General features: G+C 52.1%; 3 protein-coding genes and 2 pseudogenes across 3 annotated transcripts; 1 reads left to right on the top strand and 4 right to left on the bottom strand.

Moving 5' to 3' along the window:
• Window positions 1–2,913: 2,913 nt before the first annotated feature.
• On the bottom strand, window positions 2,914–4,359 carry SAPIO_CDS7107 (Extracellular aldonolactonase; the record flags this gene model as incomplete). Its single annotated transcript, XM_016789029.1, has 3 exons — window positions 2,914–3,270; window positions 3,345–3,825; window positions 3,938–4,359. 3 exons carry the CDS (start codon window positions 4,357–4,359, stop codon window positions 2,914–2,916), a joined length of 1,260 nt encoding a protein of 419 aa, XP_016640856.1.
• Window positions 4,360–6,714: 2,355 nt separating this feature from the next.
• Window positions 6,715–9,800, bottom strand: SAPIO_CDS7106 (Phosphatidylethanolamine N-methyltransferase; the record flags this gene model as incomplete). Its single annotated transcript, XM_016789028.1, has 3 exons — window positions 6,715–6,762; window positions 6,830–9,501; window positions 9,596–9,800. The coding sequence occupies 3 exons, from the start codon at window positions 9,798–9,800 to the stop codon at window positions 6,715–6,717; spliced, it is 2,925 nt and encodes a 974-aa protein (XP_016640855.1).
• A 3,005-nt stretch (window positions 9,801–12,805) lies between these two features.
• SAPIO_CDS7105 lies at window positions 12,806–13,363 on the top strand (annotated as a pseudogene; the record flags this gene model as incomplete).
• An 853-nt stretch (window positions 13,364–14,216) lies between these two features.
• On the bottom strand, window positions 14,217–15,304 carry SAPIO_CDS7104 (Eukaryotic translation initiation factor 3 subunit G; the record flags this gene model as incomplete). Its single annotated transcript, XM_016789027.1, has 3 exons — window positions 14,217–14,441; window positions 14,558–15,197; window positions 15,288–15,304. The coding sequence occupies 3 exons, from the start codon at window positions 15,302–15,304 to the stop codon at window positions 14,217–14,219; spliced, it is 882 nt and encodes a 293-aa protein (XP_016640854.1).
• A 1,011-nt stretch (window positions 15,305–16,315) lies between these two features.
• Window positions 16,316–18,889, bottom strand: SAPIO_CDS7103 (annotated as a pseudogene; the record flags this gene model as incomplete).
• Between the last annotated feature and the right edge of the window lie 3,958 nt (window positions 18,890–22,847).

Here is a 22,847-nt window from a genome sequence, read left to right as displayed (position 1 = left end):
GCCCAAACTCTAGCTCGATGTTGTATTCGCTGAATCGTCCATCTTGACAAATTTTGGTCTACGAAAGTAGCTGGTTCGACCCGTGGACTAGACGCACGGCGGTGAGGGTTGGGTTCCTCCATCTTTGATCACGAGAAGCCGTGGTCTATTTACACAGGCGGTTCTTCTAAGTTGAAAGAGCACATGTGCGGTTTAATATCAGGCGTGGGACTCGGAAGCAACCGGAGCATTTGGAGCTTGAGTCAGGGCAGCGCCGTGATGATGATGATGACAGCTCATGTTGCTTCGACCATGACCACGGACCGTCGAATCAATCTGGAACCCGCACGAACAAGGGGAACGGTTCCGAGAGCGCCCACATATGCGCAACACCTAAAAAGGTGAAATTATTCATTAATAACGCACTAGTTTTCGTCCCTGGACAAGGGGTCTGGTGTAAGTGCCCTGTGATGTGTGATGAGGCTCGTCTTGGACTCGAGATCAGCCACGAAAAAATAACAGTTTTGTGTTTTTATATTATTATTTCTCCTACTGTCGATAACTTCCATTCCTTTACAAAGAGTCCTTAATTATCTCAGTGGATGAGGAATGCCAAGATCTCATTGGAGCTCTTGCAGTGGTCATGTCGGTTTGTGGTACAAGCTGTATCGAGTAAAGTATGTGAATGTCCGTGATGTGACGCCGGACACAACCTGCTTGGAGGACAAGTGGAAGCACCACCAGCCTCTGCACCAGAACGCTGTCCCAGACCTCTCTCTAGCGAATACTTCATTTATTTCTACCGAGGGAAGCCGATGTGGGCTTTCTCATCTTCCGGATTAGCTCGCTTCCTGCGGACCTTGGTATCGCCAATATCAGGATATTAGCTGCCAGTGGGATGGTGAAGAGTTTCAAGGCGCGCTTTATTAGAGTCCATTCAAAGTTCTTCTTACTCCGAGAGTTTTTACCTACCCTCATAGCTCTAGCGACAACCCCCTCCAGTGACGATATTGATTGTAGTTTTCAAGGTTAGTTGCAAGGGGCATGTAGCCGCCACCAACTTTTGCATGCCGTCCCAACAATCGACGGGATTTGAGCCTCCACGAGGCGCTATGAAGCCATGAAGGGTAGTCCGCCCTGAGCTCTGCAGTATCACCATACCACATCGTACGCCTTCGATCCCCGTCATTGCAGGTTGCTTGCAGCTGCGGACGTGCCGCACACCACACACGTGTCTCGCAACAGCAAACGGCAACCGGCAAGCAAATGCTACATACGACTCCAGCCCTTTCCATCACCGCCCCCAACTCCGGTCCCTAACCCGGCCGCTCCGACCGCTTGTGCAGTCCACGACCTGGTTCTTTTCTACATGTTGGCATACTTCGTACCTACGGAGTACGTACTTCGTACTACTACTGCAAGATCAAATAATTCGTCCCCAACTGACCCAGAAAACCTCCATGTGCGGATGAGATCCACATTACAGGACCCCTTGTGTCCCTTCACAGAAACGATGTGGCGTGCACTGCATATACCTTCGGTCCTTCGTACAGGGGAGTCGTTCTCCTTAGGCCTGGTTCCATCGATTGACCGACGTTACTTGGGTCAATCTAGACCCTGTTCCCCTGATTTCTTCTTTCCCTTCTCCGGCGATTCTCTGCCGCTGTCACATTCACTGACATGTGGAAGACACTTGCAATTTAGACTCTTCCAGCATTTATCAAACCTACTCGTCATTCTCAGCCCATGTTTGGCTCTATTTGTTACGTCTTTTCGGCGCTCATTACGTGTTCGCCTAGATTACTGGGGAGGAAAGGGATGGCCTGGTCGCACATCCTACTGAGTGATGGGCGTTACCCGCGACCATTTCTAGTGTTCGTTTGGCAGGACCAAATTTGTTCTTGTCGTTAGGCCTTTTCCCTGGGCTTCCTCACCCAAAACTCGGGGTCAGATAATGCCCTGGCTAGAAAAGGGGAGGACGGCGGCGGTCGGCTGCTTCAACTCCGCTACTACAACGTAGACCGGGGGGGTTAATGTTGTCGACGTGTGCTTCTGCTTCTGCTTCGTCGATCCCATCCAGAAGTGATCTCCATGAAAGCATTAAACCAATCCAGACCTTCCCTCTTTCGGAATCTCGCAAATAGTTTTTCCGTCCTCTCGATCCTGGTCCGAGACTTCGAGAACTCTGAGCAGCCCTGTGCCATCCGCCCGCTCGTCCCATTCGGGCTGCCGAAAGCCGGATTAACTTGAGCCACCCGCATTTGTCCCATTTCCTCACAAAGACTTACACTCATTTCGTCGGGTCCATAACGCAGCAAGATAACAGGCCCTATTTTTCGCTTTGCTTTGCTCCTTTTCAAAACGCCCGCTCTAGACCCGTCCCCTTTCTAACTTGTGATCTTTAGTCCGATGTCCCCTTCCCTGCGGTTGCTAGTAGATTTCCCATCGCGGACAGATGCATTGATCCCTTTTCTTCTGCAGTGGAGCGGACCGGGGCTCGAGTGGCAAATGTTCTTTGAAGAGGAGGAAGGGTGTGTGAATCGAGAGAAGACGTGCGGGCGTTGGTATTTGAATTCAAGTTGAATTGAGATGGCGACGTTGATACAGTCGAGTAAGCGTGAACCTTGGACAAGCGTCACGGTCCCTGCCTCCCATGTCATCTCCCATGTCATCCCAAGCCCAAGACGACAACGGGGATCGGATCGCCTGTAGTCGTGTCATTCTGTTCGCCTCTCTCACTCGATATCCAACAGAAGGGACGCAGAAAAAAAAAAAACAGAAAGTCTACCGCCTTTAATGGAACCCTCAATCGTGTCTAGCATTCAGTAAAACTAAGCTTCGTCTTGTGAAGGAAACCCCGTTTTAACGACCTTCTCTCCTTCCCCTTTCCGACTTCTATCTCTCTATATCCCCTTTTGCCCCAACTCCCTCATTCTACTCGTCGAAAATAACAGCCGTAACACCGCCCTTCACGACCGCCGCGGCAATAACGCCCCCCAACTCCCCCGTCTTGACATCCCTCCCGATGACCGCCACCCTGCTGTCCGCCTGCAGCGCAACGGCCACGAGCGTCCCCTCCTTGTTAATTGTGAACTGGCGCGGGCCGCGACCACCCGCCGGAGCCTTTTGAACGAGGGTCAGGGCGCCAGAGGAGGAATCGATGGAGAAGGTGACGAGGGTGTCGGAGGGGATCTCGGCGGGGGAGTCTTCGTCGTCTTCGGAAGGGGTGGGGTTGGGGATCGTGAAGGCGTCTTCCATGCGGGAGGAGATGGTGAGGAACTTGCCGTCGGGCTATTAGGGGCAAAATATTCTGTTAGAAAAAGAAAATAGAATTCCAGGACTGGTATCGAGGGTTCCAAACTTACAGAGACGAGAATCTCGGCGGCGCCAGCAGTCTTGGGGACTTCCTCCCCCTCGCCATGCGTAGGAATCACAAACACCTCCTCAAACGAAATCCCCTCTTCCCCCTCCTCCTCACCGTAAACAACGTTATACGCCGTAATGGTATTCGAAAGCTCAGAGATCAAATACATAACGAACGACCCGTCCTTCTTCTCAGCGAACGATATATGACGCGGTCCGCTCCCTGCCGCGGCGACGAGCGGCTCGCCCGCCGTGACGGTCAGTCCGTCCTCGTCGGAGATGGCGAAGACGCGCACGAGGTCGGCGCCCAGGTCGGGCACGAGGATGAACTTGCCCGTGGGGTCGAGCACGGTCTGGTGCGGGTGGGGAGCGTCCTGGCGGCCTTTGTTGGGGCCGGGACCGTCGAGGGTGAAGGTTAGGTTTTGGAAGGGGGTGAGGGATTCGGGGTCTGTGACGTTGATGAGGTTGAGCATTGAGCCGGCGCTTTGTGTTCCTATGTTAGTGCTTTCCTCTTCTTTTCGCACAGTCTCTGTCTCTCTCGTTTGTTACTTGAGAGAAGGGAAAGAAAGCTTCGAGCGTGTTTGTTCCAACTCACTAATGCGCAACAGCCAATCCGCCCTTTCCATAAAGCACAGAACTCACAGGTCCCTGCTTCGTATTAATCTTATTCAAAAGAATCAACTCCCCATCATCCGTTGTCCTAAAAGACGACATGGACCCCGTCGCCTTGGTCAGCCCCTCGTCGGAGCAATACAGCAGCGCGTTATCGTAGTCGAGCTCCAACCACGCAGGACTGCCTGCACACCCATTTGTGGAGCTCACTTCGACGAGGGTGCCATTCGCGGGAGGCTTGGTGGCTCCGTTGCAGCGGGCGCGGGACGGTGTGGGCTCGGCGAGGGTGAGGTTGAGAGTCGTCACGTCGCCCGAGTAGGAGGCTGCGTAGAGGAAGGTTGCGGAGGCTTGGAGAGTGAGGGTCGTGAGGGCGAGGAGGCCCCGCGGGAGGAGGGTACTCTTCATCTTCGTGGAGGGCCTCGGGATTGGGTTAACCTCAGCGACCAGGGCTGTAGAGAAGAAGGAGAAAAAGAGTGGAAGAAAAGAGTGTAAGTAGGAACAAAAGAAGAGACGAAAGCAAGGTCCAAACCTTCGTTCAAAAGGGAAAAGAAGAAACAAGTCGCGTGTCCCCGTCGTCTCCCAGAGTCCAAACTCGATATTCTCCAACCCTTTTTAAGAATTCCCCATACTCCTCATCCTTCTCCCGCACAAAGGTAACCTTTCATACGTTTGCTCATTCTTCTTCTTTCTCTGAAATGAAACGATGAGATTCAATTGATGGTCCCACCCGCTTTGCGACATAGAGTGCCAATTTGACTCTATTTCCCTTTCGCATCGGGACAGGATCTCTTTCCCGTTCCGGCTGCCGTCCATGCCCCGAAGGAGAAAGTTTCCGCGAATGGCAATCGACGGGAAATATTCTTTCGTGCGCGCCGGGGAGTGGGGGGAGATTAGAGGTAACAGCAACGGTGACAAGAAAGAGTTGAGAGGGCTCGATGGACTCTGGGACTGCTGAGAGATCTTCGGGGTCAATTAGCCGGGACCGTGGGAAGCTTGGTGGATTTGGAGGATATCTACCCAAGCCTTTGTAGATTATATTCTTCTCCACACTCTATCTGCGGACGATTGACTGCCGGGTTCCGAGATTGAACTCCTGTTGGATGTATGTGGCTCTCTTGCGGAGCGATGAGGTTGTCGTCTTTCTCCCCTTCTTCTTTTTCTTCTTCTTCTTCTTCTTCTTTTTCACATTTTATTTTTATTTTGTTACCATTTCACCAATTCGTGTTTTTTTTATTATTATTATTTCATTTAATTTTACTATTTATTTTAATCCTTCGCTTCTCCGGAAGACTTGTTTGGGGTCTTTCCTGTGGTTGTGGGAATGGAGTCATGCGTGAGATGGTCTTTCCAAGAAGGATATCAACTGCAAGATGCTTCCGGCCATATCCCATACAATCGGATCTTTTCTAGAGGCCATCTGTCTTCTACTGTCTTTCCATGCACATATTACAAGAGGGCAACAAAAAAAATTATGAAACAAAACACAAGGGAAAGGTGGTGTTCCTCCACTACGGCTGCCGGCACTGGAATCCTCCCTCACTAATACATCGGACATAAACCACCTTTCTTTTCGCTCCTTTTTTTCATCTCATCTCATAGATCTCATGCCCTCCAATATCAAACCGTTCGAACTAGCCAATCCCAGATAGAACATCTCGAACATCTCGAACATATTCCCTTCTTAAACTTTAATTACACCCGGCCTATATCCCCGATCTCACCGGATGGGCATGCCGTCCCCCCCGCGTTTCCCTCTTGCTCTCCACTACGAAGTAATGCACACAAGATTGCCTTAAAACGTCTTTATAAGTTAATGAGAGTAAATAGTATAGGATATGAAAGTTAAGCGTAAGATCCTACACCCCGAAGAAATGACCCTGTGCGCCCTCCCAGCAAGCCTAATACCGAAAAATCATATTTGACGGCTCCCTCGTTTTTGTGGATAGATGTTGCATTCCGATTGTGGGGAGGGGAGGCCCGGGGAAGATTGTATCACATTCGGGAGGTCTGGCATCGATCATTTAACACGTGTATCAAGACCCCTGCATATATGGATGGATGCTGAGCATCTATCGTGTCTCAACGGGCATGGTGTTATTTAAGCCACGTCCATTATTGCAACTTAGGATTGGCCAAGCGAGTGAAGCCAAAGGTGAAGCGAATAAACATGATAACGGAGAACGACCTGCAGAACGACCTGCTTCTGAACAATAGGGCGCCTGGTGTCGAATAAGCGTCTCCCGTTGACTCGAAAAGCGGGCATGGTGGAATAGACCCGTCGTAGAGGGAGTGTGGAAGGATGGAACATCCAAGGGTTGACATCCACCCAGCTTCACTTGTTCATCCTGAGAGTATGGAAAACTATGGCTTCCCCGGACCTGCTATCACGAAGAGTGGATCTTTCACAAGACCCTTCGGCTTATTCTGCTATTAATGCCTTCATTATATTCACCATCACCAACCCCTTACTCCCCTTCCCCCCCAATTATTTTATATCAAAAACAAGCGAGACTCGTTCCAGCATCATCAACCATATCAAAAATGCTCTCGAACCACCGAAAACCCCGAGTAGGAAAGGAGGGAGAGTTGACAGAAGCTCATCAATGCATTAAACTACATCAAGTTGTAACCCATGTTTTCTTTTCCTTTTCCCTTCCTCTTCCCCTCCATCAAGAAACACCCATCCGCTATAATAGTCTAGAGTCCCTGGGATGGCGTATCCAAAAACAGAAAATAAAGATAAACAAACATCGGATGGAATTATATCGGCGTGGTTGTTCCCCTTGAAGCAGACATGCTGTATGGAGCCTGTGGACAAGAACGAGTTAGCTAGTCAGCTCCGGTCAGTCAAAGTCCCGTCCCTACTACAACTTACCAAAACCTTCTTCGCATTGCAAATCCTCCACGCCAACTTCTTCACATTCCCATCAGCCGGAACAACCGCCGCCGCAAACTCCACGCCAAACATCTGATGAATCGCATAAACAACCCTCTTAGCGTACTTGCTATTCCTCTCGACGTGACTACCGAACGGCTCGTCGACCGTCGAGGGCGCGATGTCCGGGTCGCGATCGAGGCAGTTACGCACGATAGGCAGGAGTGCCGACTCGACGGCGCGCTCGTACACGTTCGACGAGTCACCATCGGCAGGGGCCGGGGCCGGCTCCTCGTCATCGGTGAACTTGGAGATGCGCACCTCGAAGGGCTGCGAGATGGACATGACGTTGTGGCGGCCGTTGTGGTGGTACCGGAACTCGAACACGCCCTGCGTCCACCAGAGCCTGTCTCCGGAGAAGGTGACCTCGCCCTCGACGAGCTCGGGGCCCGTGGGGTCGGCGGGGTTCTCGACCCTGCGCTCCGTCATCGTGATGGCCTTGTCCGTCGTCGCCTCGTCGTACATACCCTTATTCGTGGGGACCCAGCGGCCGAGAGATCCGGTGTCGGTGACTTCGCGTGAGTGGTTGTCCGCTACCATGTACAGGCCGATCCAGTCCTTCTTGCCGTGGTTGGCTGGGGCAGTCCACTTGACCTTCAGCGGGGCGCCGTACTCGAAGCTAAGTGTCTTCGTGCCCTGCCTGAACCTGGCCGTGAGGCTCTCCTTGCCCGTGGCGCGCTCGTCGTGAACCGAAGCCGCAGTGGGCGTGCCCTCGATGCTAAGTGAGTAGTACTTGGGATCGTAGCCGGCCAAGTCGGGCGCCAAGCGCGTGATGGTAAGTCGAGCGGGAGAGTTGAACAACGTTTTGGTGTCTCGGACGATCGTCTTGACGCCGCCCGCAAGCTTGGGTCGCGCAGTATCGAGGAAGTCGGCGACAAACGTTGCCGTCTCGTCCCAGACCTTGTCCATGCTCTCCTGCCAGGTCTTGACGGGTGGCGGCAGAGACTTCTTGATGAACTTGGTGAGACCGGCTTCGTGGCGAACGTTCCTGCCGTAAATCTTTTGCATGTGCGGCTTCTCCACGTACGAGAGGAAGCCCCAGGTTAGGATCTGGCTCATGAGGGCCATGAGGAAGATGGCTCGGCTCCAGGTGATGAGCGCCGCTCCCCAGATACCGGCAGAACCCAGAATACGCTCGGGGTTGTTGAGGAAGCGGTAGATGGACGTGTAGGTGAGCCTGCCGCGGCTGTCGAAGAAGAAGTCGCCGAAGAACCAACCAAACTCGCCGAGGGATTCGTGGATGCTCGTGGCCGTCCAGATGTGCAGGGCGACGAGACCGGCTCCGACCACGTGCTTCAGAGGCATCCAACCGTAGCTCCAGTCCTCCGGAGGCACGTACATCTTCCAGCAGGCGGCGATGAGGGAGGCGTAGCACATAGTAGTACTGATGTGGTACAGTGCCTTCCACTGGTTCCACGCTTCGGCGGGGGACTCGCCATACTTGACAAAGTGCCGGGTCCAAATCTTGTTCCTGGACTGCTGGTCGAGTATAACGCCGAGGCCAACAGTAAACCATAGACGCCAGAAAGCAGCGTGGATGACGAAGAGGAATTGGTACAGAGGAGTGGAAGGCGTTACTAGAGCAAGAATACCAACGTATCCGCAGAGAAGAATTACTGTATAATCGGTGGCTCTGAAGAGATCGAGATTCTTCAGGCCGACGAGGTTGTGGACCTGGGATAGCGATTCAGTCTCGTCCGCTGGGGCAGCAACTGCCGAACCGTTCAGAGCGTCATCAACACCGTTCGAAGTCGTAGACTCGGACTTGGTAGAGAGGGTCCTCTTGCGAGGCGCCGGAGGATTGTACGTCTTTTCGATGTGGGGGTTCTCAACGAAGACTAAGAAAACGAACTGGGCAGCGTGGGCGAGGATGGAGATGAAGAGAACGTCGTAGCTGGCTGCCATCATAGAGATGCCGTAGTAGCCCGCATAGCCGATCGAGTACATGGGATGAGGCGCCATCTCGAATACACCGTCAAAGGTGAGCTCCTGGTCGATGAGGTAGAAGAAATCGCCCCAGTACCAGGCATAGTCTTTCACGACACGGTGAGCGTCCAACTTGACCCAGAGGTTGAATCCGACAAGACCGATGCCGAGAGCCCACCTCGTCAAGTAGATGGCCAGCGACTCGCCGGCGGGGGTGTTGGAGCAAACAATAGCGAAAAGGCAGTAGGAGACGAAGTCGCACATGAGAATCAGATCGACGACGCGGCGGAACAGAAGCCATGTGTTATACTCAATGGGGGCCCTGTCGAATTCGTAATCCTCGGGAATCTTGGTCTCAAACTCGCTCTTGAGGAGGCTGTAGAACCAGGGTCGAGGCTGGTTACCCGTCGAAGGGTGCTCGAAAAGTCTCCACCTCTTGGCCCAAGTCACAAGCCGCCTGTGTTTCGATTGGACACTTAGCAAGTAACCGATACCAATGTTATACGAGGCTCTCCAGAATAAAAAGACGAGGGCGAAGACGGGACGCTTGAAACTCGAGGGAAGTGCGTAGGCCAGGGCAATGTGGAGGGCGAGGATGGCTATGACAATGGCGTCGGCAAGGTTCTTCGGCTGGCGAGGATCGAGGAGCTGCGAGACCATGTCGTGGGTGGTAGGGACAGTAAACACTAAAGTCACACTACAGTTAGCGGCAATGGCATGAGAGAAAGAGGTAGGGCATAGGGAGAAAAAAAATGTGCAATGACTAGAAGCTTATCGTACCTGTCCCGTCGGGTGTCCTGCCATAGGTCTTGGTGGGCTTCCGCAACTCATCCTCATCGTCGGAGGTAGAGTCTACACTCTCAAGGGTATCATTGTCGACATCGACATCGACATGGTTAGTGTTATTCGTCGTGGTTTGCCTCTGCCGAATGCCGCTTGTGGAAGCAGCACCTTCGGGGTTGGCTTGTGCTGATGAGGAGCTCATCCTGAACGTCGTTGAGGGCGTTCGGGATGTGGATAGCCCCAGCCCCGGTTCTCTTTGAAATCTAGAGACGGGGAAGCGGAAAAGCGGTCACAATTGCTAACGAAGGAAGGGGACGGGATGTTGGCAGGACGGAGAGAGAGAGAGTAGAGAGAGCGAGAGAGCGAGAGGGTGAAAATACCCCGATTCGAGTGGTTAGAAAGAGAGGATCCAAATTTGAGCGGTGATGTTGTTGTTGAGGGAAATAGATTTGTCCAAGTTGAGGGCTTGTGTATTCCTTATCGATGAAGTTGTGCTTCTCCGTCAGTGCGAGCGTGCGAGAGCGAGGCCACAATGCAGGGTACGATCAAAATGTAGATTAGTGGGGAATCTGGGATATCAGAGGCAGCCACGAAGTTGAGTTGGGAAGGTAGAGGTACTTAGTGCCTGGTACCTGGTGTTCCTGATACACATGACGTGCTGGGGACGAGTAACACTAAAAAGGCGACACTAAATATCGTGACAATCGAAGAGTGGATGGATTGATGGATGGATCGACAGGCATCACGCTACAAGCTGAAGATGGCAGAGGAAAGAAGATGACAGTTTTTCTAGATCATTCTTGACAGAAGAGTTCATGTTCCTGTTTCGAGAAAAAAACGAAGCAAAATAAAACAGAGTGCTCAAGTGCCGACGATGCCCCTACTAACCTCGAATCAAATTTCGGCCAACGGGAGAGCGCGGGATCGAATGGAAGCCGCTGGAAACAAACGGGCTGGCGATTGAATTTGAATTAAGCCTACTTCGTAGGCCGCGGCTACCGAAATAGCGAAATCGTGGACCGGCCCCATCAGTGATGCCACCCGCGGCCAGGCGATAGGCTGGGGAACTTGGAAGATCATCAGTTCGAGCCACCTCGCACCTCAAATTGAGGCTACTAAGAACAGGAAGTCGATGCGAGTTTTCTCCGTCAGTAATATTCAAGTTGGAGAGTGAGACCGAGAGTGAGAGTCCGTCAGTCCGTCAGTCCAACCTGTCGTTCTGCCGGGTGGTGGCGCTACGTCACACGACAGGACAGCTTAAATCCCCCACGAGTTGACGACCCAGTCTAGCAGCTGTCATTGGCATTTGGCCTGCCAGCCCAGGCCAAGGAGGTCTAGACTCAAGTTTAGAAAAAGCACAAGGACATGGTCCGATCGATCAGATTATCCAATGTTGAAAATCTTGGATCGTTTGCGTTTGACCTGACTGGGTACAGATGCTTCCCTGCTTTTCCCTGCTTTTGCCTGCTGCAACCACACTTGGAGGAAGGCTGGTCGTGGGATGGAACAGCCAATTGATGAGCACGCGGGGGATCTCTGAGGTTTTGCTGGCAACTTTTCCTGGAGCGGTCAAAAGTTGAAAATTTTGGATTTTGGATTTTAGTGTGAACCATTCGCATGTGATCAGGTCACCATCGAGTGTCTGTTGTGTTGGTGAATATGCATCAGAGCCTGTACCTGTACTTGTGCCTGTACCCAAGGCTGTACCTGTACTCCAAATTTGTACCAACCTCCCATTCGTCTTAGTGGCTTCGGCGACTCGGAAAAGACCAGAAAACCGAACAACATGACTTTGATCGACAAGAAATCGAATCTTGCTACCTGCATTCTCACTGAATCATCATTCAAACATCATCCAGCCAGATAAAAACCAGGTAAAAGGCACGTGTGGGCAGCCCTCTTCCCCAAAAGCGAATCCAAAGTCGCGAGTTGGAATGGATGGTGTTCTTGTGTGTAGGGTCGCGTGCTCCTATCCTCCCACTCCGGCACTACGCCGACGCGGGCGGATTCATCCAGCGGTGGGGAAAGTCGATGCGGAAGAGAAGATGGGGAGGGAACGCTGCAGCCGCGAAGTAACCCGCACTATAAAGGAACCATTGAGCGCACGATTGTGATGCGGCTTTGGCAATCGTGCCATTGTACTCCGAGGCAGGTACTCACATACTGCATCCAAGCCGAACTCCTGTGAGAATCTCTGACATAATAGGAACTGCATGCCGAGCCTTGCTCTGTCTCTCTTTCGCTCTCCGAGTTTAACCTGGAGAGAGATGCATCAGTCAATCCTGAGCCTATCCCATCGCCTGGTCTAGCCCTCCAAGTGGAGGTGGCGTTAAGCCTGCGCCAGGCGGCACGGGTTTGAATGGACGACATCATAAACTAGGTTTCTTAATCATGGCATTGAAACATTCATTGTCTGTGGGTTTAAGTGTGGCTTCTTGCTTGCACCACCCGTTCGTCAAAGGTAGGGGTCTTGATCAACTTGTAATCTTTCGAAGAAGCCCAAAGGCCTCTCCCCGCTCTAGACACCGAACTGTTCGAATTCTTCAAACCACTTAATGTCGGGAAACGCTATTATAGCTCCCCATCCTACTTGCAAATCGTGTGTATCCTATTTCCCACATCGCGACACGCGTTTGATTACATTGTCATGCGAAACCATCCCAACTCCACCCTCCTTGGCCCATCATCCCCATCCAAACGCAACCCGTGGCCTAAAAAAAACCTTGAAACATTCCCCGAAGGGAAAAGAGTCGATCATAGTGCTATTTAATGCTTCAACTCGATAGATCCCTGGTCAGTTCTTCTTCATTTCTCACTCGTTCGTGCCCGGCTGAGATGGGCGGAACCAGCCATGACGGGCCTGGGGTTAAAGGACCCTGAACCCGGCCCTGGATTCCTTCGCAGGTTTTGCATGAACTTCGATGATTATGAGCCGGAATGGAAGGCCACTAGAAATTTTTTTTCTTTTCCTTCCCCTTTTCTGTTCGTTATTCTTCAGATCACACGGTTTTTGGTAGGGGTCAAGAAACTAGTCATATAGATCTCTGAATATAAGACGAGGATCTTGGTCCTCCTTGTCGTCGTTTCTCTGTCTTCCTTTTTTCCCTCCCCATGCGGATTCTGCTTTCTCGCCCATCATATCAGATAATCAGTCCAAGAATACTAAAAAAAAATCTATCCACGCTCATTCAAATGTTCTCATCCAAAATGGCCAAACAAACCCCTCCCCCAAACCCACAAGACGCCCCCGCCCCACCCGTCAAAGAACCCGGCGACAAGCCACTCCCCGTCCCGCGGCCCGGAACCTCAGGCACATTGGCCAACCTAATGACGACCCGCCGCGACGCCGCCGAGAAGCTCAAGACCGCGCGCCGCGCCGAGCGCACCTACCGCACCCGAAAGCACGCCACCATCGCGCGTGCGGACCTCTCCGAGGCGCGGGCGCACTACGCCGAGGCGGGCAAACACCTCTCTACTGCCGTGAAGTTGTCGTGGGCGGCTGCTAGGGGCGTCCCGGCTGTTTTGGGGGAGAAGGGGGAGGCTGTTAGGGGGTGGTGGGGGGAGCAGAGGAGGAAGAGGGCGGTTGTGGAGAGGAAGAAGCTGGAAGAGGAGAGGAAGAGGTTGGAGGAGGAGAGGAGGAAGTTGGAGGAGAAGTTGGCCAAGGAGCAGGGTGAGGATGGTGAGGAGGAGGATGAGGGAGAGGAGGGTAAGGAGGCGGAGGATGAGAAGAAGGTGAAGGGAAAGGGAAAGGGGAAGAAGGTGTGAAGAGGTGGTGATGTGCAGATTGTTTTCCTTCTTCTCCTTAGCTTTCTTCTTGTGATACCCCATCCCTCCGCTCTTATTGATTTCTTTTCCTCAAGATCCTTTTTCTTCTCATAATCGACTTTCTTTGTTCATAACGGATCCGAACTCGCCATATCAACACGTATGCCGTTGCATTCCGTGGGCATCCAGACTTATACGCCATCCGTTCACCGAAGCATAACCATTCAAACACAGCAGCTCGACACTGCTAACCTTCCGGTCTTTTCAGAACTCCAATCTACTAACCAAATGGCATCTTTCCTTGCGTCAAACGGCGTTCATCATCTTTCGGTCTTACTCGTCTCTCTCTCTCTCGCGCGCTTCACATACTACTTAATCTGGGGACAGTACACGCAAAGCTGTTTCCCCGCGACACTCTCTCTGATATTTTCCCAGTTTCCGACTTATCAAGTCCGGACGAAACTCTTAATCTCCTTTGTCAATATCATCATGACGGTCATATATTAATGTGGCGAACTGGGCACGGGAACAAGGCAGGAATGTACGGAGTACACGAGCTCATTCTCATCAACCAGCATAATTAGCATTTTGTTCTTTCCACAGTTCCCTTTTCAGATAAAGCAAGAAGAAGCATTAGTTTCTCATATTTTTCCTTCTCTTTGAATTCATAGCTACATCTACCTCAGTAGTTCGAGTGACTTTAACAAAAAAAAAAAAAAAAAAAAACATGACATCTAAACCCGGATACCCGTACCCTATTTCATGAAGAAAGAAGAAAACCAACCCCCTCGATGAATAACACATACTCTTTTCGTTTTTACCAAACTACCCTCTGCTCTCCTCTTATCTCTCCTTAAGCAGCCTTCTTGGCAAACTCTACTCTGAGAATCAAGTGCTTGAAACCGAAACCGTCCATCTTGGCGCACGCCTTGACCGCATCATCGCGGTCGGCGAAGCTGATAAAGGCGAAGCCCTTGGCGAGGTTGGTGTCCTTGTCGCGGGCGAGGAACACACGAGTGACCCTGCCGAACCGCTCGAACATATCGCGCAGCTCGTGTTCTTCGGCCATCTCGGAGACCTGGAAAAAGTGAAACAGTTAGCTATAAAGTTCTGTGTGTGTTACAGCAAAGGCTACACAAAGCCCGGGCTCCGTGAAGAGGGGGAAAAGAAAATCATTAAGCCAAGAAAACTTACGTTTGTGACACGCAGCGTAGCCAAATCGTCCCTCTCGCCATATTTTCCACCCATCCTCTCCCCAGCCGCAGCACCACCTCCACGAAGAGCAGGCGGCACATATGATCCCTTCTTCGCCGCCGCCGCCGCCGCCGCTGTAACAGGAGCCGGCTCATCACCCATGCCCGCAGCAACATCAGCCGTAGCCGTCTCGCCCACGGGCGCCATAGTATCCTTGTACGGACACCTCGCGGTGAAATGCTCCCCGTTACAGATACGACACTTGACCTTCTTATCCTTGAGCTGATCCTTCAAAGCCTGTGCGTTGGGATCCGTCTTCTCGTCCTTGGCATCCTTGCGCCAGTTGACGCTCGGCCGGAAGATAATGTTCTCGCCCACCGACGTCGTGTCCGGCATCGGTCCCGCGGTGTCCTTGGCGCTCGCGCCGAACTTGGTCCATCCTTTGCGCTCCGCCACCCGGGGGTTCACCTTCTCGGTGTGCGTCGTGTAGCGTACTCGCCGGGTCGTCTTCACTTTTTGACCGTTCTCGTTGATGTGGTAGGTGATAATCGTCTTGGTCCCGTCTTTGTTGCTGATGGTTTGGGCGGGCGGGAGCTCCGTGGAGATCTCGTCGATGTCTTCATCGTCGGCCCAGTCGTGCCTACAAAGGGATGAGTTGTTAGATATGGGGGTTGGGAACGTCGGGATGGGAGGAGGGGGCGAATGTGGGCGGGTCTGTCTGCAAACGTACTTAGTCTTGGTCGCCATGTTGGATGGTTTCTTAGAGCTTTTTTTATTGGATTTGATCGGATATTTAGGTGGCTCAAAATTTCACAGTCAGTCGTTCAGTGATGTTCGCTTGATTCGACTCGAAAATCTCGGAAGCTGGGTTTGTTTTGGTTTTGGTTCGTAGGATCTCGTCGACCAAAATTCTGGAGGGGGACATCTATTTGAGTTCCTCGAATTTCGCACTTTTCGTGTGGCGTTGACTGAAAGCACAAGATTTCTGTGGAGGGGCAAAGGTGGGCGACCCCAGATGCGGGATAAATGGCGGGAATTTATCGGCAAAACATTCTTAGCGTCCGATCAGAACACAGAACAATGAAGTCACAGAACAATGAAGTGGCGGCCTGTCTCAGCGCTGCTGACCTAAGAATTCCAGCAGGTCATCGTCTCACCAACTGAATTCAACGTCACCATCACTTCAGTCCTTCAAGCAAGTCAAGAGTCTTCAATTCCCCAATATTTGATCCTACGTAGTCCGCATGACCCGTCATTTGATCCCCAAGACTCCCTTCCTTCCCATATGCTATCGCATAACTCTTGTCTCATCCGGAGATCTCGCCCAGAAAATCAGACCGAAAAAAAAAAAAAAAACGAAAAAACCCAAATACTCCAAAAACACCCTTAGCTGCTACCTGGCGGAGTGGGCGCCTTCCCTTCTCATACGCATCTCTAACGTAGCAGCGGTATCTATACATTCAAAGGAAAAGGGCCAAAAAAAAAAAAAAAAAAAAAAAAAAAAAAAAAAAGAATTAGTAACGCCTGAAATATATCCCGGACCTTCTTTAGGAGTATGCATCGTAATCGGCCATCGAAACTTGCAAAGTCGTCAAGAGGGTATGCAGCTACAAAGGGAAAAAAGTCTAGGCCAGACTGAGTTATACCAAACTCAATCAAAAGCACAGAAAGATGTGAGAGCTCTCGTAACAAAGGAAAACTGAAAGAGGGAGCAAAAAAAAAAGAGAGTGGAAAAGGGTCGCCGATGTGGGCAAGCGTCTATGCCTTGACCCGCCTCTGCGGGATTGGCGGGAGAGCACAGGTCGGCGGAGGAGCTGGAGGGGGTCCCTCAACGAGTTGCGGCATGCTCCGGCGGATTGGGACGGCCTGCTTGTCTATGGATAGGCGCCCGTTCGGGTACGTTTGCGTTCCATTAACACCGTTGGCAGTCACTGGTCCGAGGGGCATCCCTTGCTTCGACTGAGAAAATGCACGGAGGGCAGAAATCGTGGGGGATGGGTGCGGGTGGTCAGATGCATTCGAGAAAGAGAACCGCGCCGTCCGCTTGTCGGCCACTGGCGGGCTCAAATTCTGGAGACTTGCCCTCTTGGCCTGCGTTGACGTCCTGGTGGATGGAGATCGGCTCCTCGGGCGAGGATAATAGTCAAAAGATGACCTACACCGCCGCACAGCTTCGGCGGCCTCTACATCGGCCCGTGTCGGTAGAGAGGGAGTAGGTGAGTCTAGGTTGTGTCCCGTGGTTGTCCGGAGAGCCTGCATTGATGTTGCTTTCCGCGGCGGGGTCAAATTTACGCTCAAACCGACAGCATCACCATCCGCCAATCCTGCCGCCTCCGCGTTAGGGGCGCCGACAAACCCGTTCTCAACAGAGGCCGCGAGCGGCGAATGAGGGGGCGGAGAGACGTTGACGATGATTGTATGCTCTTGTTGAGAAGCGCTATCGGATTCATCTGTTGTTGCGGGTGTTTGCAGGGCCTCTAGTTCCATAATCGGAGAAGGCTGATCCGCTACGATAGAGAGGGGCCGAGACAGCATGAGACCGGCCGGGGGACACCTCCGACTGCTGGCCCTGGCCGGATAAGCTGATTGGAATGGTTGTTGATCAAGTGCCTGCGGCGGCGCCATGGTCGCGGTCTCGAGTGCGGATGCAGGTGGCTTCACTAGCGAGTACCGTCTGCTCACGGAGTGAGGAACGCTAAAGTTTGGCGTCGTCGGGCCATAGGCTACCGCGGGATCGGGTAACTGGCCGGGACCGTATGTCGAGTGAGGCCGTACGAAGCTGGCGACCTTCGGATCGATGAATGGATTTATGCCTTGCATTGACTGGCGACGGTCTGCTATAGCTGCGGCGTTGGGCCTCGGGCGGACCTCCGGAACGGGATCTCTTAAGGGAACCTCTTCGAAATGGCTAGCGAAGCTGTCCCTCGTGGGAGAACAGGCTGGTGATGAGCCGGCGGAGGTGATGATGGTGCGCTGGCCAGATGAGATGAAAGAGAGTCGGTTGGCACCGGTGCTGTCTCGAAGATTATCAAGCTGCCTGCCGTCGTGCGAAACGACACTGTTTGTCGTCGAAATATCGTCCATAGATTGCTCAAGTGTTAAATCGGCCTCCACTACCGTTACGGATCCTTCAGCATCTTCACCATTCGTCATACCGGTTCGCTGCCATGTCAGTTCCTGGGGTTGTATCATCCTAGAAAATCGCTCCGGATCCCTAACAACCAAGGTCCGCTGGCTTGGCTGGGCTTTCAGTTCCAAGACGTTGTCATTCGCCTTTGGCTTGCCAGTCTCAGAAAGATTTTTCTTTCCCCCGAGGGCTTCGATTTCACGCCGTAATATCGTGATCCACGCGTCCATATCCTCTGCACTTTCGAATACCATCAGGAAATTTGACGCATGTCGCTTTTCGCTTGCGCGGAAAGGCAGACGGGAGAAGAGTGATCGGGAGTCGGCAGTCGCCGCGCCGTTAGCCTCCATCACAGAAGCGATCTGGAGGACCCAGTGCCGGCCGGGAATGACGTCGCTGGCAAACGCGGCCGAATCTTTTCCTAGGTGCAGCATCTTCTCGGGAAGTCGATCAAAAGAGCCCTCCCCGGAATACTGGAGCAGGTAACCCGACGTGACTAGGACATATATCTTGGTCGTCCAATCCAACATGCTTGAGAGATTCCGCCGGTGCTTCCTCTTCTTGTCCTTATCGGCGGATGTGTCGTCGACCGCATCCATGTCATCCCGCACGTTCCTCTTGTCGCTAAGACGCAAAATCGTGTCGGCCGAATGAGTGCAAGCAGGCAAATGAGCGTGGCGTATAGCTTGCGGGTATGCCTGGAACAGCGGTGGAGGATCCCATGTGGCCAACGTACCGCGACTCATCCTCGGTGGCGGCGCGGGTCTCGTGGCTCCTCCATTGGAGAGCTTCTGGCGTGCTGCGGCGCCGGCTGCTGGTGACGTGAGAGCCGGGCTCGGGGGAGCACTAGAATCAGATATCGTTGGCAACGCGGGCGTGGATCGCTGGTGAGGTAGCGCGCCGGCGTAGGCAGTCCAGCTGCTAAGATCAACCCAGGAGGCGCGAATACCTCCCGGTTTCATTAATTGGCCCGGTGACGTTGGCGCATCTCCCTCCTTACCGGTCTTCGAGCGGCCAAACAAGCCACGCAGGCCTATCCTCGACTCACGGCGGCCAAGTTTTGTGTCCGGCTTCAAAGGTACGCGCTGCTCTTCGCTCGTCATGACGTGTAGGTCCGGCGGTCTCAACCTGCGCTGATGTGGGGTCTGGTTACGGAGTGCCTCAAATGTGCCGTTTCGTTCGGAATTTATATCTGATTGAAGCATTGTGAGCAAGCTTCTGTGAGTAAGCCTGCGCTATGGAATGCAAGAGCTGACTGCCGTGTGAGCAAGGCAGATTGGCAGGTAGGTATCCAATGAACCGGAACAACCTCAGCAGTCGGCTAGAGGGAACTGAGTGTTTATAACGGATCCGATGAGATGTTGGGATTAGACATGGGCGACTGGGCGGAGAGAGTGCAAAGGCCGAGAGGAAGGAGGCCAGGGAATGAATGTGGCGAGAGTAGGATCGAGACAGAGCATATAAGAGAGATGGGAAGAGAGGCACGCGCCGTTCAACCGGGTAAGTGTGGGGTTTCTTTTCGCGGCAGACGAAGTGAGAGGAAACCTGGCGAGGAGAATGACACGGTCTGTCGGCTTCCTTATTCCCCCCCTTCTTCGCGTGTTTTCTCCTTCGGATATTATGGGTATATACGTGAGTTTATAAGGGTATTAGTTACGTTAACCAGACATGGCCCAACACGGAGCAACGAATCAGTCGAGGAAATCTGGGGGCGTCTCCGTCTTGCTGGGTAGGCTCTTATAACCGAAGCTGGGGGGGATGGATGGTCCACAACAACAGGCTCATTATGGGGTGGGGGATGGGATGGCGGGTGGGCCAGTGACCACGTAGAAAGCTCAGTGTTCTCTTCGATTAGCAAGGTTCTGCTGGCTAACACCGGTCGAACGCGGGAGGTTCAAGATGCGATAACCCGGTCAGATGACGAGGGGAAAACTTGAAAAGGCAGAGAGGGAAGATTGAGGGAAGAGTGAGACTTGGAAATATCGCATTAATGGGAATATACAATAGACAAGAGGAAAGAAAAAGGAAAAAGGACAGAAAAAAAAGTGACGCGAAAAAAGAGCCAGGGTGCTTGGACATTAAGACCAGAGGAGGGCGGAAGTACGTGAAAAGGTAGTGTGCGGTGGTAATAATAGGACCGTGTACACAACCTGACAGGAGAAGGAGGATCCAGGCGGATAGGGCGAATTGGTCCGTGATGTGGGCGCGAGAGACAAAACAGAGAAGGAGCAACGGAAGATACTTGATGTCCCTAGACGTAAAGTACCACTATTTTCCGATAAGTACTTCGTATACAACAGAAACGGTGGATGAGGGTGAAGTAGCTCCTCGACAATTATAGTACATGGCTCGGTAAAATCAATAATAATTGTACTTCGTACCGTTATCTGCACAAGCAGTAATACCCATCGCGGGAAGTCTGACCGGCGAGCAGGGGTTTGGGGGGAGGGGTGAGAAGTGACATGGGGCCACATTGATTTTGGGGGAAGGGAAGCACAGTACTCTTGGTAGGTACATATGTAGTGTCAGTGTGGACACCTGAAGTCGTACCTTCCTTCGTACGAGGCGAGGCAAGTGCGACGAGGAGATTCGTCCTGTTCATTCAGCTAATTGGCACGAGGAGCAATCTGAGGATTAATTCCAGCTCGGGGCAGCAGGGGTCGACTCGAGATACTACGAATGGACATTGACGGAAAGAAGAGGCTCAGCTCGAACAAGCGACTCATGTGATTCCTAACCCGCCCGAGTCTAAATTGTACGTGCCGTGTATTTTCGTTCTTTACTCCGTACTTCGTCAAGGATGATGGGGAGAACGATGCGGATGACCAATCTGTCCCGGTCGATCGTTTCTCGGACGTTCTTACGCGAGGATTCGCGCGTACTTCGTAGTATTTATATCAGATGTGTTTGCCAAGTATTATTATAGTCTTATTACCTGTGTACTCGGGTACTTTTTCGGACCGAGAGATCTTTGATGCTTTACAATGGGACCGAGTCGCAAGCCGGGGAATCAACATCTTGGAAGCGTTTGTCTCCCATCCCGTCGCGGGGGATGTTAATAACGGCGCATTAAGGTGGGCATTTACCTCAATGTTTGGCCCGGATAGAAAGCGCCGCTCGGCTTTTTTCAAGCTTTAATGCATATGAAGCCCGTCTTGGGTGCAGCGACCGATCCACAACAATCAATTGATAAAAATCCGGGCATTTTGGTCAATGTCTACAAAGTACCTCGGCGTGCCCAGGGAATTGTATTTTGTATTTTATCCAGGTTGCTGGTACGAAGTACTCTTTTTCTCCTGTCCCGACGAACAAAACCACGGAAATCGTAGGTTTTGGAGGGGGATTTTCCGCCATCATCGATCGACGTGTGTCAATATCAGGTGGCTCCCGACTTCGAAGACCAAAATAAAATAAAGAAGAAGCAAGTTTAAACTCGGAAAAGAGGATCCCTTCAATGAAGAAACATATCCGCTAGCTCGTACTGGTTCAGATTGACATCGCCTCCCCAAAACTAGCAAGTGCACTATGTATGTCTCGCTCGAGTCCTGCAGCAAGAATATCAAATTCAACTGCCAACCTTGATCAGTCATGCTTTCGATGCACTGCGCTGCGCTGCAGTATCCCGTCTCCGGCCTGAGATCATTGTCCTCGCTAGGTTTCTTCTCGGCTAGTACATGCATTCGTTCGTTACCCAGAATAGCTACGGCATTTTGCACAGGTTCTTCGTATGAAAGTATGAAAGTCCGAGTTCATAATGGTGGGATCTCGAGATTGATTCGAGGTCGATGAACGATCAATCTCTCTCTCCCTCTCCTTACCCCTCCCTGCCCGTTGTGCCCCAGTAACGTTGCTGCGACCTATTTGCGTATCTTTCGCGCTTCATGCAGGTACGATGGTTTAGTCACGATCGCAAGGGAGTGATGATGTGACGGAGGGTGCATTTCGGGTCATGTGCAGCAGCCAGTAAGACCAGTAAGAGTGATCGAGAAGCTAAAGGGGCGGCCTAGGCACACGGGAAACGAGGGGTCGATGAAGAAGAACAAGAGGTGCTTTAAAAGGGAAAACGAAAAAACGAAAACAAGGAGAAGAATAAGAAGGAGCAAAAGAGAATGAAGGGAAATCATTTATGGTTCCCAGTTTGGGTCCGTCAGAGGCAAGACATTTCATTCCGCTGATTGATTGGGGGCTCGAGAAAACCCCAGGCTCGGTTTTCACGACAACCACGAGGGGCCAGGAAAGAACTGGAGGGAGGCTCCCAGACAGGAAAGCGTAGATCCTGATTTACTTCACAAAATCTCGACATAAGCCCTAAAGTCTCACAGAGGACACGGACATGCTAGCGTGGCGGGCACGAGGGATGAACAATTGAATCCAATCACTCAGATCTCGTTCATCCCGCGTGGGTTTAAACTCCAACTTGCTTAGAGCCAGGAACTGCTGCTGATAAAGTTTACCAGTCCGTTGATTGATGTTCACTACCTTCGCAAACCGCGGGAAGAGTTATCAATTGATGATTCCCATCATGGCCCCATCCATGAAAGGAACCTCGGTGATCTCTCTCATGTCCCCAAACAGGTAACATGAGGAGATGTTGGAAAGGGGAAGAAGAAAAAAACGCGAGAATGGTTCAATTGAGGTCGCACCATGTTTCACCAGATCCTACGAAGTACAACGAGCAAGGAATTCCCAGGAATTGCCAGGGTCCTCCCGACAAAGGTTGGGGGTTTTGGAGGATCTGCAAAACTACCGATGATCCTTCGCTAAAACGAAAGAAGCTTGACCTTTCCGCTGTAGTTCATTCAGGAAAACGGAGAGACGAAAACGGGAATGTTCACCCTCGACGCCTTTTACTCACACGAAGTACTTGTATTTTACACTCACTCGATTGCCACTCGTTTTTCCCGCTCTTCCTCCGTTATGCAAAGTCAAAAGTAGAGTTCCTTTCGCCTTACTTCCTTACGAACTTCAGGCGCAGCTGCATGCAAGAGTTGATTGTACGGAGTCAAGGTGGGTATCACGGATGTCGCAGGAGGTCTGAGGACCAGGACGCATGCAGGTGGGGGATCCCTCCATTCTGTCTGATATCACCCACCCCATACACCCACGAGGACCAGGTCAATAAGCCAAGAAGTGCGTCATGGCGCCCTCGACATTGCTTCTCCC

Source organism: Scedosporium apiospermum, assembly GCF_000732125.1.
Source record: "Scedosporium apiospermum strain IHEM 14462 chromosome Unknown SEQ_SAPIO_0110, whole genome shotgun sequence".
Taxonomy (NCBI): Eukaryota; Fungi; Ascomycota; class Sordariomycetes; order Microascales; family Microascaceae; genus Scedosporium; species Scedosporium apiospermum.
This window is presented reverse-complemented; position numbering and strand designations above follow the sequence as displayed.